Below are 13,845 nucleotides of genomic sequence, written 5' to 3'. Positions count from 1 at the left end.
CATAGTAGTCTAAATATGGTGCAAGGCATAATTTTCCTATGCGCCAACTTGGAGCGATGGGGTGTACAGTTTGTCATGTACATAGGGGACCAGAGGACAATAAGGTCATTACTGGTGCCTTCATCTTGGCATTTGATCGTGATTCATTGCCTGAAAAGGTCAAGGCAGTGGTATACCAATGCAATGTGAAAGCGTATGTCTCCTCTGCCCCCCCCCTCCCCCCCCCCCTCCAGCCCCATGCAGTGCTTAAAGTGTTTGAAATTCAGGCAGATGTGTTTGTCTTGCATGACTAGCCCCATCTGTAGAGGCTGTGGATCAGCACTGCAGGTGCCCCTCCCCCATCTGTATCAACTGGGAAAGACCTATTCTCCCTGCTCACCAGAATGCAATTTTTTCAGAGGGAGGAGAAAATAAAAGAATACAAGACTCTGGAGAAACTAATGCATGAAGAGGCCAAGAAGGAGTAAGTACAGTTGCACCCAGGAAGTAAAACAGTCATATGCAACAGCTATGAAGACATCACTTCCTTTGGTGGCAGACTCCTGCCCATTACACCTACTGCAGAGGGCCCTCAGGGCCACTATACCATGCCTGCCCCCCCCCCCTCCCCACTCCCTTCCCCCTGATGGTTGGTGGCTCCCCTTCTGCTGCTTCCCCCACACCTACTTTGGGATCGATGGCTTCCCATGCACCAGCATCAGGGACATTGGTCCCCACCTCCCAGCCACAGAAGGATCACCTTCCTCTATCTTCTCTTGTCAGGAAGGGGTCCCTTGGGACACTTCCTTCCAAGGTCTCCACCAGTCTATAATTGGACAGCAGCCAGTGGCTGGAGGAGCCAATGATTGCTCTCCACAAGGTTCTGCAATTATTATTTTTACCTAAAACTAATTCGTAGAAGCCCTCACTATTATCAAAATACTCTTAGGGGAGGAGAGACAAGAAGTAGTCCTCCAAGGAGGACATTATGGTGGTCCCCACGCCACCAGATCACATCTGCTCCACTTCTGTGGCCAAGATGGAGGTTCCGGTCCCCCTGAGATCCCAATTTGCCCACACAGTGGAACCCGGAACCTATGTATATTGATACCACAACCGCTCAACCAGTGGCAGCAGGTGACCCTAGAGCATAGCCTTGGTCTCTTCTTGGCCTCACAGTACATCAATATTATTATTTTCCAGTGGAATTTTAGCACTTTATTGCAGCATCTGGCTTAGCTATGACATATTTTAAGCACTTCCCCCACCTTCGAACTCTAATCCCTCGTGGATACCAGGGATGTTACAAGAATCATGCTACCTATGCAGGGTGTCTGGTGAAAATAACAAGTATATTCTGGACACTCTATATAGCGAATGTGTGCCGCTTATACACCTTTGGAGGCTGTGGCTATTCGGCTAAGGGCGTTTCAGGATATTACCATCTGCAAAGTTCACCTCCCTCCCGATGGTGAAGTGTCTTGGAAGATATTGTTTGCATTGCATTTTTAGCTCCCTCCACCTTTCTGTATCTTCAGGATTTCAATGCCCACGACTCTTTGTGGGGTGAAATCATGATCACTGGCCATGGTAAAGGCCTCAAAAACTTACCCCCATTACTTGATCTTCACCTCTCGGATGCTAGTACCCGCACACACTTCAGTCCGGCACATGGAACTTTCTTGGTCACTGACCTTTCCATTTGAAACCCTCATCTTCCATTCAGAAAGTGGAAATTTGTCAGTGTCCTAGCCCACTGCTCTGATTCAGCCCCAGCTCCAGACCAAGACCACAACCAAATAATCAAGTACCTATCAACGGACTGTCAACATCACATCCTTGCCATCTTTAACCGCATCTGGAGTGCATCTGGAGTGAGGGCGAGTTTCCATCACACTGGCGAGAAAGCATCATTGCCCAGTACTGAAACTGGGTAAGTGCCCTCTAGAGATGGACAGTTACCACCCAATAAGTCTCACCAATATCCTCTGTAAGTTTCTCGAATGCATCATGAGCCAATGGTTATACTGGCTCCTTGAGTCTCGGGGTCTTTGCCAAGGTCATTCTACTATTTATAATCTGGTTTACCTGGAGTCTGCAACCTAAACAGCTTTGGCTCAGTGTCAACACCTTATAGCCCTCTTTTTATCCACAACTCCCTGTTTTCCCATACTTTCCAAGTTCAAGTTGGTGCTTCACAAAGTAAAAACCCCTCCCGCTGCCCCCCCCCCCCCCATATAAAAGAGAACAGAGTCCCACTGGGTTCTGTACTGAGTCTTCCCCCCCCCCCCCCCCCCCCCCCTCTCTCTCTCTCTCTTTCTAATAGCCATCAATGGTCTTGCAACAGTTGTGGGGTCCTCAGTATCACCCTCCTTGTCTGCTGACGACTTCTGTCTCTACTATTGCTCCTCTAGTGTGGATTCACTGAGCATAGACTGCAAGGCATGATACAAAAGGTGCAGGCATGGGCCCTCACCCATGGCCATTGATTTTCAGCCACCAAGACTAGCGTCACGGTCTTCCGTCAATATCGTACTACTCACCTCCAACCAGAAATTTACCTTGATGATGAACTACTCAATGTGATGGAGACTTACCAGCTTTTAGGACTGAACTTCAATTCTCAGTTGAAGTGCGTTCCTCATCTTCGCTAGCTTAAGATGCATCTTAATACTCTTTGCTGCCTGAGTAATACCAGCCGGGGTGCAGATTGCACTATCCTTCAGCAGCTTTACAAAGTCCTGATATATTTCCATCTTGATGATGGGAGTCTGACACCTGGTTCAGCATCATCCTCACTGTGGTGTTAAACTTGTGACAGGTGCCTTCTGAACTAGCCCTGTGAACAGCTTGCTCTTGGAGGCTGAGGTTCGTCCATTGCAGATTAGGCAACAGCAGCAGGTCAATTACGCTACCCATGTTCACAGCTCCCCTAAGCACTCAAACTATAATCTAGAGCGCCTAATAACCTTTACATGGCTCTGTTCCCACTTTCGCCTGCTTATAAAACTACAGAAATAGGAGTGTTGGGAGAGGTATGTGTCGACCATTGAGTGCCATACGTCACCTTCCCAAGTCTGGATGAAGATCAGACGTCTTTTTGGGTACCAGACCCCAACAGGTGTCCCTGGCATTAACATCAATGGTGTGTTATCTACCGATGCAAATGCAATTGCTGAGCACTATGCTCGAGCCTCTGCGTTGGAGAACTGCCCCCCAGCCTTTCACACCCTCAAACAGTGGATGGAAAGAAAAGACCTCTCATTCATTACACGACACAGTGAACACTATAATGCCCAATTTACAGAGTGGGAGCTCCTCAGCGCCCTTGCCTAATTTGCCCCAACACAGCTCCTGGGCCGGATTGGATCCACAGCCAGATGATTAAACATCTCTCGTCTGACTAGAAGCGATATTTCCTCGTCATCTTAAACCGGATATGGTGCGATGGCGTCTTCCACCGCAATGATGGAAGAGCACCGTCATTCCAGTGTTAAAACCCGGTAAAAATCCGCTTGATGTGGATAGCTATTGGTCCATCAGCCTCACAAATGTTCTCTGTAAGCTGCTGGAATGTATGGTGTGTCGGCAGTTGGGTTGCATGCTGGAGTCATGTGGCTTACTGGCTCCATGTCAGGGCAGCTTCCGCCAGGGTTGCTCTACCACTGATAATCTTGTGTCCCTCAAATCTGCCATCCGAACAGCCTTTTCCAGATGCCAACATCTGGTTGCCGTCTTTTTTGACTTGTTGTTGTTGTTGTTGTGGTCTTCAGTCCTGAGACTGGTTTGATGCAGCTCTCCATGTTACTCTATCCTGTGCAAGCTTCTTCATCTCCCAGTACCTACTGCAACCTACATCCTTCTGAATCTGCTTAGTGTATTGATCTCTTGGTCTCCCTCTACGATTTTTACCCTCCACGCTGCCCTCCAATGCTAAATTTGTGATCCCTTGATGCCTTAAAACATGTCCTACCAACCGATCCCTTCTTCTAGTCAAGTTGTGCCACAAACTTCTCTTCTCCCCAATCCTATTCAATACCTCCTCATTAGTTACGTGATCTACCCACCTTATCTTCAGCATTCTTCTGTAGCACCACATTTCGAAAGCTTCTATTCTCTTCTTGTCCAAACTGGTTATCATCCATGTTTCACTTCCATACATGGCTACACTCCATACAAATATTTTTAGAAACGACTTCCTGACACTTAAATCAATACTCGATGTTAACAAATTTCTCTTCTTCAGAAACGATTTCCTTGCCATTGCCAGTCTACTTTTTATATCCTCTCTACTTCGACCATCATCAGTTATTTTACTCCCTAAATAGCAAAACTCCTTTACTACTTTAAGTGTCTCATTTCCTAATCTAATCCCCTCAGCATCACCCGATTTAATTTGACTACATTCCATTATCCTCGTTTTGCTTTTGTTGATATTCATCTTATATCCTCCTTTCAAGACACTGTCCATTCCGTTCAACTGCTCTTCCAAGTCCTTTGCTGTCTCTGACAGAATTACAATGTCATCGGCGAACCTGAAAGTTTTTACTTCTTCTCCATGAATTTTAATACCTACTCCAAATTTTTCTTTTGTTTCCTTTACTGCTTGCTCAATATACAGATTGCATCGGGGAGAGGCTACAACCCTGTCTCACTCCTTTCCCAACCACTGCTTCCCTTTCATGCCCCTCGACTCTTATAACTGCCATCTGGTTTCTGTACAAATTGTAAATAGCCTTTCGCTCCCTGTATTTTACCCCTGCCACCTTCAGAATTTGAAAGAGAGTATTCCAGTTAACGTTGTCAAAAGCTTTCTCTAAGTCTACAAATGCTAGAAATGTAGGTTTGCCTTTTCTTAATCTTTCTTCTAAGATAAGTCGTAAGGTTAGTATTGCCTCTCGTGTTCCAACATTTCTACGGAATCCAAACTGATCTTCCCCGAGGTCCGCTTCTACCAGTTTTTCCATTCGTCTGTAAAGAATTCGCGTTAGTATTTTGCAGCTGTGACTTATTAAACTTATAGTTCGGTAATTTTCACATCTGTCAACACCTGCCTTCTTTGGGATTGGAATTATTATATTCTTCTTGAAGTCTGTGGGTATTTCGCCTGTCTCATACATCTTGCTCACCAGATGGTAGAGTTTTGTCATGACTGGCTCTCCCAAGGCCATCAGTAGTTCTAATGGAATGTTGTCTACTCCCGGGGCCTTGTTTCGACTCAGGTCTTTCAGTGCTCTGTCAAACTCTTCACGCAGTATCTTATCTCCCATTTCATCTTCATCTACATCCTCTTCAATTTCCATAATATTGTCCTCAAGTACATCACCCTTGTATAAACCCTCTATATACTCCTTCCACCTTTCTGCCTTCCCTTCTTTGCTTAGAACTGGGTTGCCATCTGAGCTCTTGATATTCATACAAGTGGTTCTCTTCTCTCCAAAGGTCTCTTTAATTTTCCTGTAGGCAGTATCTATCTTACCCCTAGTGAGACAAGCCTCTACATCCTTACATTTGTCCTCTAGCCATCCCTGCTTAGCCATTTTGCACTTTCTGTCGATCTCATTTTTGAGACGTTTGTATTCCCTTTTGCCTGCTTCATTTACTGCATTTTTGTATTTTCTCCTTTCATCAATTAAATTCAATATTTCTTCTGTTACCCAAGGATTTCTATTAGCCCTCGTCTTTTTACCTACTTGATCCTCTGCTGCCTTCACTACTTCATCCCTCAGAGCTACCCATTCTTCTTCTACTGTATTTCTTTCCCCCATTCCTGTCAATTGTTCCCTTATGCTCTCCCTGAAACTCTCTACAACCTCTGGTTCTTTCAGTTTATCCAGGTCCCATCTCCTTAAATTCCCACCTTTTTGTAGTTTCTTCAGTTTCAATCTGCAGTTCATAACCAATAGATTGTGGTCAGAATCCACATCTGCCCCTGGAAATGTCTTACAATTTAAAACCTGGTTCCTAAATCTCTGTCTTACCATTATATAATCTATCTGATACCTATTAGTATCTCCAGGATTCTTCCAGGTATACAACCTTCTTTTATGATTCTTGAACCAAGTGTTAGCTATGATTAAGTTATGCTCTGTGCAAAATTCTACAAGGCGGCTTCCTCTTTCATTTCTTCCCCCCAATCCATATTCACCTACTATGTTTCCTTCTCTCCCTTTTCCTACTGACGAATTCCAGTCACCCATGACTATTAAATTTTCGTCTCCCTTCACTACCTGAATAATTTCATTTATCTCGTCATACATTTCATCAATTTCTTAATCATCTGCAGAGCTAGTTGGCATATAAACTTGTACTACTGTAGTAGGCATGGGCTTTGTGTCTATCTTGGCCACAATAATGCGTTCACTATGCTGTTTGTAGTAGCTAACCCGCACTCCTATTTTTTTATTCATTATTAAACCTACTCCTGCATTACCTCTATTTGATTTTGTATTTATAACCCTGTAATCACCTGACCAAAAGTCTTGTTCCTCCTGCCACCGAACTTCACTAATTCCCACTATATCTAACTTTAACCTATCCATTTCCCTTTTTAAATTTTCTAACCTACCTGCCCGATTAAGGGATCTGACATTCCACGCTCCGATCCGTAGAATGCCAGTTTTCTTTCTCCTGATAACGACGTCCTCTTGAGTAGTCCCCGCCCGGAGATCCGAATGGGGGACTATTTTACCTCCGGAATATTTTACCCAAGAGGACGCCATCATCATTTAATCATACAGTAAAGCTGCATGTAAAGCTGCATGTCCTCGGGAAAAATTACGGCTGTAGTTTCCCCTTGCTTTCAGCCGTTCGCAGTACCAGCACAGCAAGGCCGTTTTGGTTAATGTTACAAGGCCAGATCAGTCAATCATCCAGACTGTTGCCCCTGCAACTACTGAAAAGGCTGCTGCCCCTCTTCAGGAACCACATGTTTGTCTGGCCTCTCAACAGATACCCCTCCGTTGTGGTTGCACCTACGGTACGGCCATCTGTATCGCTGAGGCACGCAAGCCTCCCCACCAACGGCAAGGTCCATGGTTCATGACTTACGTAAAGCATATGAGATGACCTGGCAACATCATATCCTTGCCACATTGTATTAGTGGGGTCTCTGGGGCCTGCTCCCAATTTTTATCCAGAACTTCCTGTTGCTCCGTACTTTCCGTGCCCAAGTTGGTGCCTCTCATAGTTGCTCCCGTAGTCAGGAGAATGGCGTTATGCAGGGCTCTGTATTGAGTATGTCTCTATTTTTAGTCTCCATTAACGGCCTAGCAGCAAGCTTCAGGGCTGTCGGTCTCTCCTTCTCTTTATGCATTTTTTATTGTTCCTCCAGTACTGGAGTTGCTGAGTGGCACCTACAGGGAGCCATTCACAAGGCACAGTCATGGGCTATAGCCCACAGCTTCCAGTTTTCAGCTGTGAAGTCGTGTGTCATGCACTTCTGTCAGCATTGTACCATTCATCCAGAACCTGAACTTTATCGTAATCATGATCCAATCACTGTAGTGGAGACGTATCGATTCTTAGGATTGGTTTTCGACTCCCGATTAACTTGGCTACCTCACCTTTGTCAGCTTAAGCGAGAGTGCTGGCAGCACCTCAGTGCTCTCTACTGCCCGAGCAACACCAACTGGGGTGGAGATCACTCTACGCTGCTGCAGCTCTACAGAGCCCTTGTTCAATCCCGCCTTGACTATGGGAGTCTGGTTTATTGTTCGGTGGCTCCCTCAGCATTGCGTTTACTCGACCCAGTGCACCACTGTGGTGTTCACCTAGTGACGGGATCTTTTAGAATGAGTTGGGTGATCAGTGTCCGGTGGAGGCCAGCGTCCCTCCATTGCAGATCTGACATGCACAACTGCTCCCAGTCACGTTTCACACATTTGTAGTTCTCCTGAGCATCCAAATTACTGTCTCCTTTTCCCACCTGTGGCAGTTCGTCTCCTGCATCTGTGGCCCAAGTCAGGGCTCACGATTGTGGTTCGCATACAGTCCCTTCTCTCCGAACTGGAGTCCTTCCCTCTACCATCTGTACTTGAGGTCCATTCACGTACACCTGCACGGTGTACACCTCAGCCAAAGTACCCTGTTAACCCTGCCGCTCTCCGCTGGCACTTCCTCGCAATTCTTGATGTGTTCTGGGGCTCTGAAGTTGTTTACACCAATGGCTGATGGTAATGTTGGGTCCGCCTATGTCCTAAGAGGCCATATTGAACAGCATTCCTTGCCCACTGGCTGCAGTGTTTTCACTGCAGAGTTTGTGGCCATATCTCATGCACTTCAGTACATCCGTTCTTGTTCTGGTGTGTCGTTTCTTCTCTGTTCTGACTCCCTGAGCAGCTTATAATCTATCAACCAGTGCTACGCTCACCATCCTTTGGTAGCAAACATCGAGGAGTCCATCTCTGCCCTGGAATGGTCCAATCTTTCAGTGGTGTTTGTGTGGACCCCAGGACATGTCGGAATCCCAGGCAACAAACTTGCTGACAGGCTGGCAAACAGGCTACGTGGAAACTACTCCTGGAGATGGTCACCCCTGAAACTGAACTGCACTCTGCCTTATGCCACAAGGGTTTTCAGCTTTGGGAGACAGAGTGGCATAACAGTATGCACAACAAAGCGCGTGTCATTAAGGAGACTGCGAATGTGTGGAAGTCTTCCCTGTGGGCTTCTTGCAGGGAATCAGTTGTCCTTTGTCAGCTCCACATTGGCCATACCTGGCTCACACATGGTTACCTCCTCTGTCGTGACGACCCACCTCAGTGTCGCTGTGGCTTCCAAATGACAGTTGTCCACCTCTTGCTGAGCTGCCCACTTTTATCTGCTCTGCAGTGGACTTTTAACTTTCCCAGAACCCTACCTTCAGTTTGGGTGACAATGCCTCAACAGCAGCTTTAATTTTATGTTTTATTCATGAGGGTGGGTTTTATCATTTGATCTGAGTTTTAGCACATGTCCTTTGTCCCTCTGTGTCCTCCACCCTAGGACTTTTAGGGTGGAGGTTTTAATGTGTTGCAGAGTGGCTGGCTTCTCCATTTTTATTCTCATGGTCAGCCAGGCATGGTAATCTGCTTTCTTGTTTTTAATCTCTTCTCCTGTTTCTTGTGTCTCTGTGGTTTTCTTGTCTTTCTGCTGTTATTATGCAGTACATCTTCTTTGTTTTCTTCTTTCCCTTGGGTAATTTACTGGGAACAAGGGACCGATGACCTCACAGTTTGGTCCTTTTCACCCCTTTTAAACCAACCAACCAATTTTTCTCTCTCCTTGGCACATCCCAGGGTTCAGAAGTAGTCTATACTGATGGCTTGACGGTTGCTGGTCATGTGGGCTTTGCTTGTATTCACATCAGACATACTGCACTGTGCTTCTTGCCAAATGGCTGTAGCGTTTGCACCAGTGGGTCCTTTCTCATAGGCAGCAACTCCTTGAACAGTTTGCAAGCTCTCAACCAGTGTTACCCTTACCATCCATTGGGCATATCTATACAGGATTCCCTGTATGCCCTTATACAATGTGGATTCTCAGTGATCTTTGTTTGGACCCCAGGCCACATTGGCATCCTGGGGAATGAAGTTGCTGATAGCCTGGCGAAACTGGCTACCGTCAAATTGACTCTTGAGATCGGTATTCCGGAAACAGATCTCTGATCAATATTATGCCATCAAGTCTTAGGAATCTATAATACAGAATGGCTCACAGTTGCTTCACCAAACATCCTACAGATGATAAAGGATACTACAAATCTGTGGAGATCCTGCAAGCAGGCCTCTCACAAAGGCTCTAGACTGTACTGTCCTTTGCTGGCTCTGCACCAGCCATACTTCATTGACTCGTGGTCATCTTCTCCATCACGAGGACCCACCCCACTGTCACTGCGGATGATACCACTGGTTGGTGGTCCTCATTTTGCTGAACTGTCCCAACTAGCCACCCTTTCCCTGAGTCACTACTCCTGGTGTTAGGACAAGATACATCATTGTCTGACTTAGTTTGGCATTTTATTCATTAAGGGGGCTTTTACCCCTCACTTTAAGGGAGGGCCATTTAACATTATTCACCCATTGACCAGTTGGCAGAACACTCTGTTACCACATCTGCGCAGACTGGACTGCAGCTGTCTGGACTTGGTGGTCCAACCCGCTCCTCACCCTACCTGCTCTTTTACTCTTCTTCTCTCCTCTTGTGTAACCTGTCAGGCTTATTCAACTGTCTGTGCTTCTCTTGCCCTGTCTATGTTGCTAGTCTTTCTTGGGTAATTTCTGAATGGAGTACGTCTGGTAAATGGCAGAGAGTGGGGGATGTTTGTCCCCTTATTGCTTTTGGGGGCCTCGGGCTGCTTCCTAGATGATGCACCTTGCGTGCCTTTCTTCCTCTGGCTTCCTTTCTTCCATTCATTCCTTATCTCAGCTCCATTGACCTTTTGTAGAGCTTTTGTCTTTCTTCCACTGGGTTTTGCCTGTTTGAGAAGAAAGAGACTGATGACCTGGTAGTCTGGGCCACTTATTCGTCCATCCAGCCACAAACAATAAGAACCAGTCATTAGAAATTCCTGTGTTTTTAAGATAATTTATAAGAGAACCTGTAAATCATTGAATGAAAGGCTTCTCTGTAGGAGCAAGCTACAAAGCAAAAGGAAACATGGCCAGATTGTTTCAATGTACATGAAAATTATCATATGCATGGGAATATAAATGATAATTGTAACAGTTAAGACCTGTAGTGGGTGATGGAAGATTTGTCAGTGACTGCAGGTTGAACTGCAGAACAATTTATTCATGGCACAAGTTCACAAAAAGTTGGTTTGGCTAGCAACTGAAAGGTTGTTCATGATCACTTAAAAGTAACAGGAGCAAAGTCCACTGGTATAATAACAATTCTGTAGGGAAGCCTCATCCCTAGTGGCTGTAGGAACAGTATCTGTAGGATCACTCTGTATGGCATACCATGAAGCAGTGTGGAGATGGTGTGGTGTAAAATGGAGTGTCTGGTCCCAGCAAGTTTAGATTGATGGGTTACGAAGTGAAGCTGGCTCCTGGCCTGGAAATGAGTGAGCAATTGCATGCTGTTGCTGGAGGTTGCACTCCATCTTAAATATCTAGCAGGTGGGAGCACATCCATGACAGTGATAAGCAGATGAAATGTGTTTTCTTTATCACAGTGACATAGATTTCCTGAAGCATGCATTGCTTGTAAGTGTGGCTCATGGTGCCTGTGACAATAGCAGTATCAACAGAGTCTTTGTAAATAGTATCATGTCTACAACATGCCAAATGATATCTGTAAAACGTGTGGTGGAGAGAGACCTGTGGGCCAAGGGTAAGCAAACCAGCAGGATGAAGACACTGTGCTAGAAGTGTAATATAATTAGTCTTGAGCTGATATTCGACAATAACAGTATTGATTCCTCTAATATACATCTTGAGGTATTATGTACCAGAAATTTATATCTCCTGCATTCTGTAAGTGTAAATTTGAGTCTTAATCCTCATTTTTCAATCCATAATCTCTCTTTCTGTGGTATCATAAACATTATTAGATGTGAATTACAAAATAAAGCTACATGGAGAATGTCATGTATATTAACTTTTCTACTGATATAATAAAAAGTTGAATTCTATGCATGTGCTTATTCATCGGTTTCCTTACAGGACATCAGAGAAAACTTCTGGACAACAGTGCTCTGATTCTTCTAATTGCCTACAAAATTGGTTTTCTGGTGCTGCCAGTATGTGTTATACAATACAATCAGTTACCTCCTATCTCAGCTATGATCATTCTTTGTGAGCAAGTAAGTATGCAGTCTGTGAATTTGTGACATTTCTGTATGTAGTGCATAAATAATTATTAATGTTAGTAGTAGTAAAGTTCAAATCATACGTCATGTGAACTTCTTGAGATGAGATAAGAGATTAAATGAGATGTATTTCTCATTCCAATAGATCTATAGTGAGAAGATCATCCAGGGTCAATTACCTCCAAATATACCCGTAACCTTATCTTCATAAAAGAAAACACAATGTTACCCAAACAATCTTGTCAACAGTGATATAAGAAAAAATAAGCTTATAGTGAAAGAATTACAAATAAAGCAAAATTCACAGCTTAGTACATAGTACTTATCTGATTGTGATCTTCTAAAGACTTTTAGAGATAATGTTTTAATTGCAATTTTTGGCAGTGCAGCAGCATGTTGGCCAAGATCTCAAAGCAAACTGTATAAGTCACAGTAAGCTAAAAGTTAGAAAGTGTTATAAAAGGTTTGTAGCACAGTGTCATTCTCAACCTGAGAGTAAGCCCTCTATTCAGTTTCAAACCAGTAACAACAGGCTACATATTTCAGAAACAGACATTAAAAATCACACTAACTGAAACTCTGTGTAACTCTTTTGGGCCCAGATGGAAAACAGAGGCAAGGGAATGACTTTATTCACAAGTTAGCCAAAAAAAACTGGATCCAGATGAATTTTTGCGCTTAAAAGAAGCTCTTTTGCTGGCTGCTGTGGCCGAGCGGTTCTAGGTGCTTCAGTCTGGAACTGCATGACCACTACGGTTGCAGGTTCAAATCCTGTCTCGGGCATGGATGTGTGTGATGTCCTTAGGTTAGTTAGGTTTAAGTAGCTCTAAGTTCTAGGGGATTGATGGCCTCAGATGTTAAGTCCCATAGTGCTCAGAGCCATTTGAACCATTTTTGAATCTATTTTGCTGTGAACAGGAAACAAGTATAATAAGGTATTAGGTCTGCAAAACAGTAGGTGTAAATTACTGTGCAAAGTAGGTTATGCAACACCTAGCAGACACTGGTAACCATTTAGAAAGGAGAAAGATTAAGGTTTAATGGCATGATGAGATGATTAAAGACAGTGCACAAGTTCAGATTAGGTAAGAATGGAAAAAAAACAAAACCAGTAGTGCCCTTTCAAAGGAGCCATTCTTGCATTTAACTTAAGCAATTTAAGAAATCACAGGAAAACTAAATCTGGAACACCACTATACATACTCGTTAGTGCTTAAAATGAAAGTATACTTAACTTGGACTGTGATGTACAGAACCAATACACAACAAAAATTTCACACAGGCCAAAAGCAACAAAGGAATTTCCTTTCATTGCTTCGCACTACCCAAGCCTGTAACAACTGAACCATGTTATCCACTATGGGTTTGATAACTCCTTGCCCTGCCCTCAAATGAAGAACATTTTCCCCAATTCTTAGCACCTACCCAACTAACCTCTGCAACCTCTCCTACCCTGTGCATACTCTTCTGGTCCCCTTTACTTGCCCTACAGGTCTTCTCTCTGTGAAAGATACAGTTGCATGATCTGCACGCAGCAACTCCTTCTCCAGGCCTGTTACTGGCTTTGCTTACCTCATCTGGGACAGGGCACACACAAAAAATTCCATGTCATCTAACAAATTTACTTCAGCACACATTTTATTTGGGTATGTCCATGAACAAACCACCCACTTGGATAATGCAATATTCCTCTTGTCATGCAAATGAATTAAATAAAAAAATTACAATTTTAGCTTGATGTGTCTCGGGTACTGACTGAGGTGTATTGCAAACCATACAATTCTTAGGACAGGAATTTATACATTTGAGGTCCATACTTAGCTAATAGAATTGATTATTGAAATACATTGCTGCCCATATATGTTCACTTCATAAAATCATGTATTATTCAGTAACAGTAATTTAGGAAATTTATGGTACCTAATTTGTAATTGGCAGAGGGTAACTTCTTGAAATAAAAAGTCCAACACCAAGTAACAGACAGTTTGTTCATTTATTCAACTCACTTTCTGAACTATACTTTAACAGGACTTGAACTAATTCACACACTGCCTTGAACTCCATTTCATAAT

The 13,845-nt window shown here is 44.0% G+C and overlaps 1 protein-coding gene across 1 annotated transcript in view; it reads left to right on the top strand.

Annotated features, from left to right (window-relative positions):
- The window catches only part of LOC126235976 (sterol O-acyltransferase 2-like), a 227,644-nt gene that overhangs the window by 178,822 nt on the left and 34,977 nt on the right, over positions 1 to 13,845 (top strand). Inside the window, exon 6 of the mRNA XM_049944953.1 lies at positions 11,628 to 11,767. Within this exon, the coding sequence (XP_049800910.1) occupies positions 11,628 to 11,767 (140 nt within the window). The remainder of the gene's footprint in view (positions 1 to 11,627; positions 11,768 to 13,845) is intronic.

The sequence above is a fragment of the Schistocerca nitens genome, chromosome 2 (genome assembly GCF_023898315.1).
Source record: "Schistocerca nitens isolate TAMUIC-IGC-003100 chromosome 2, iqSchNite1.1, whole genome shotgun sequence".
Lineage (NCBI taxonomy): Eukaryota > Metazoa > Arthropoda > Insecta > Orthoptera > Acrididae > Schistocerca > Schistocerca nitens.
The sequence above is the reverse complement of the archived record's forward strand: the minus strand, read 5'-3'. Positions and strand labels throughout refer to the sequence as shown.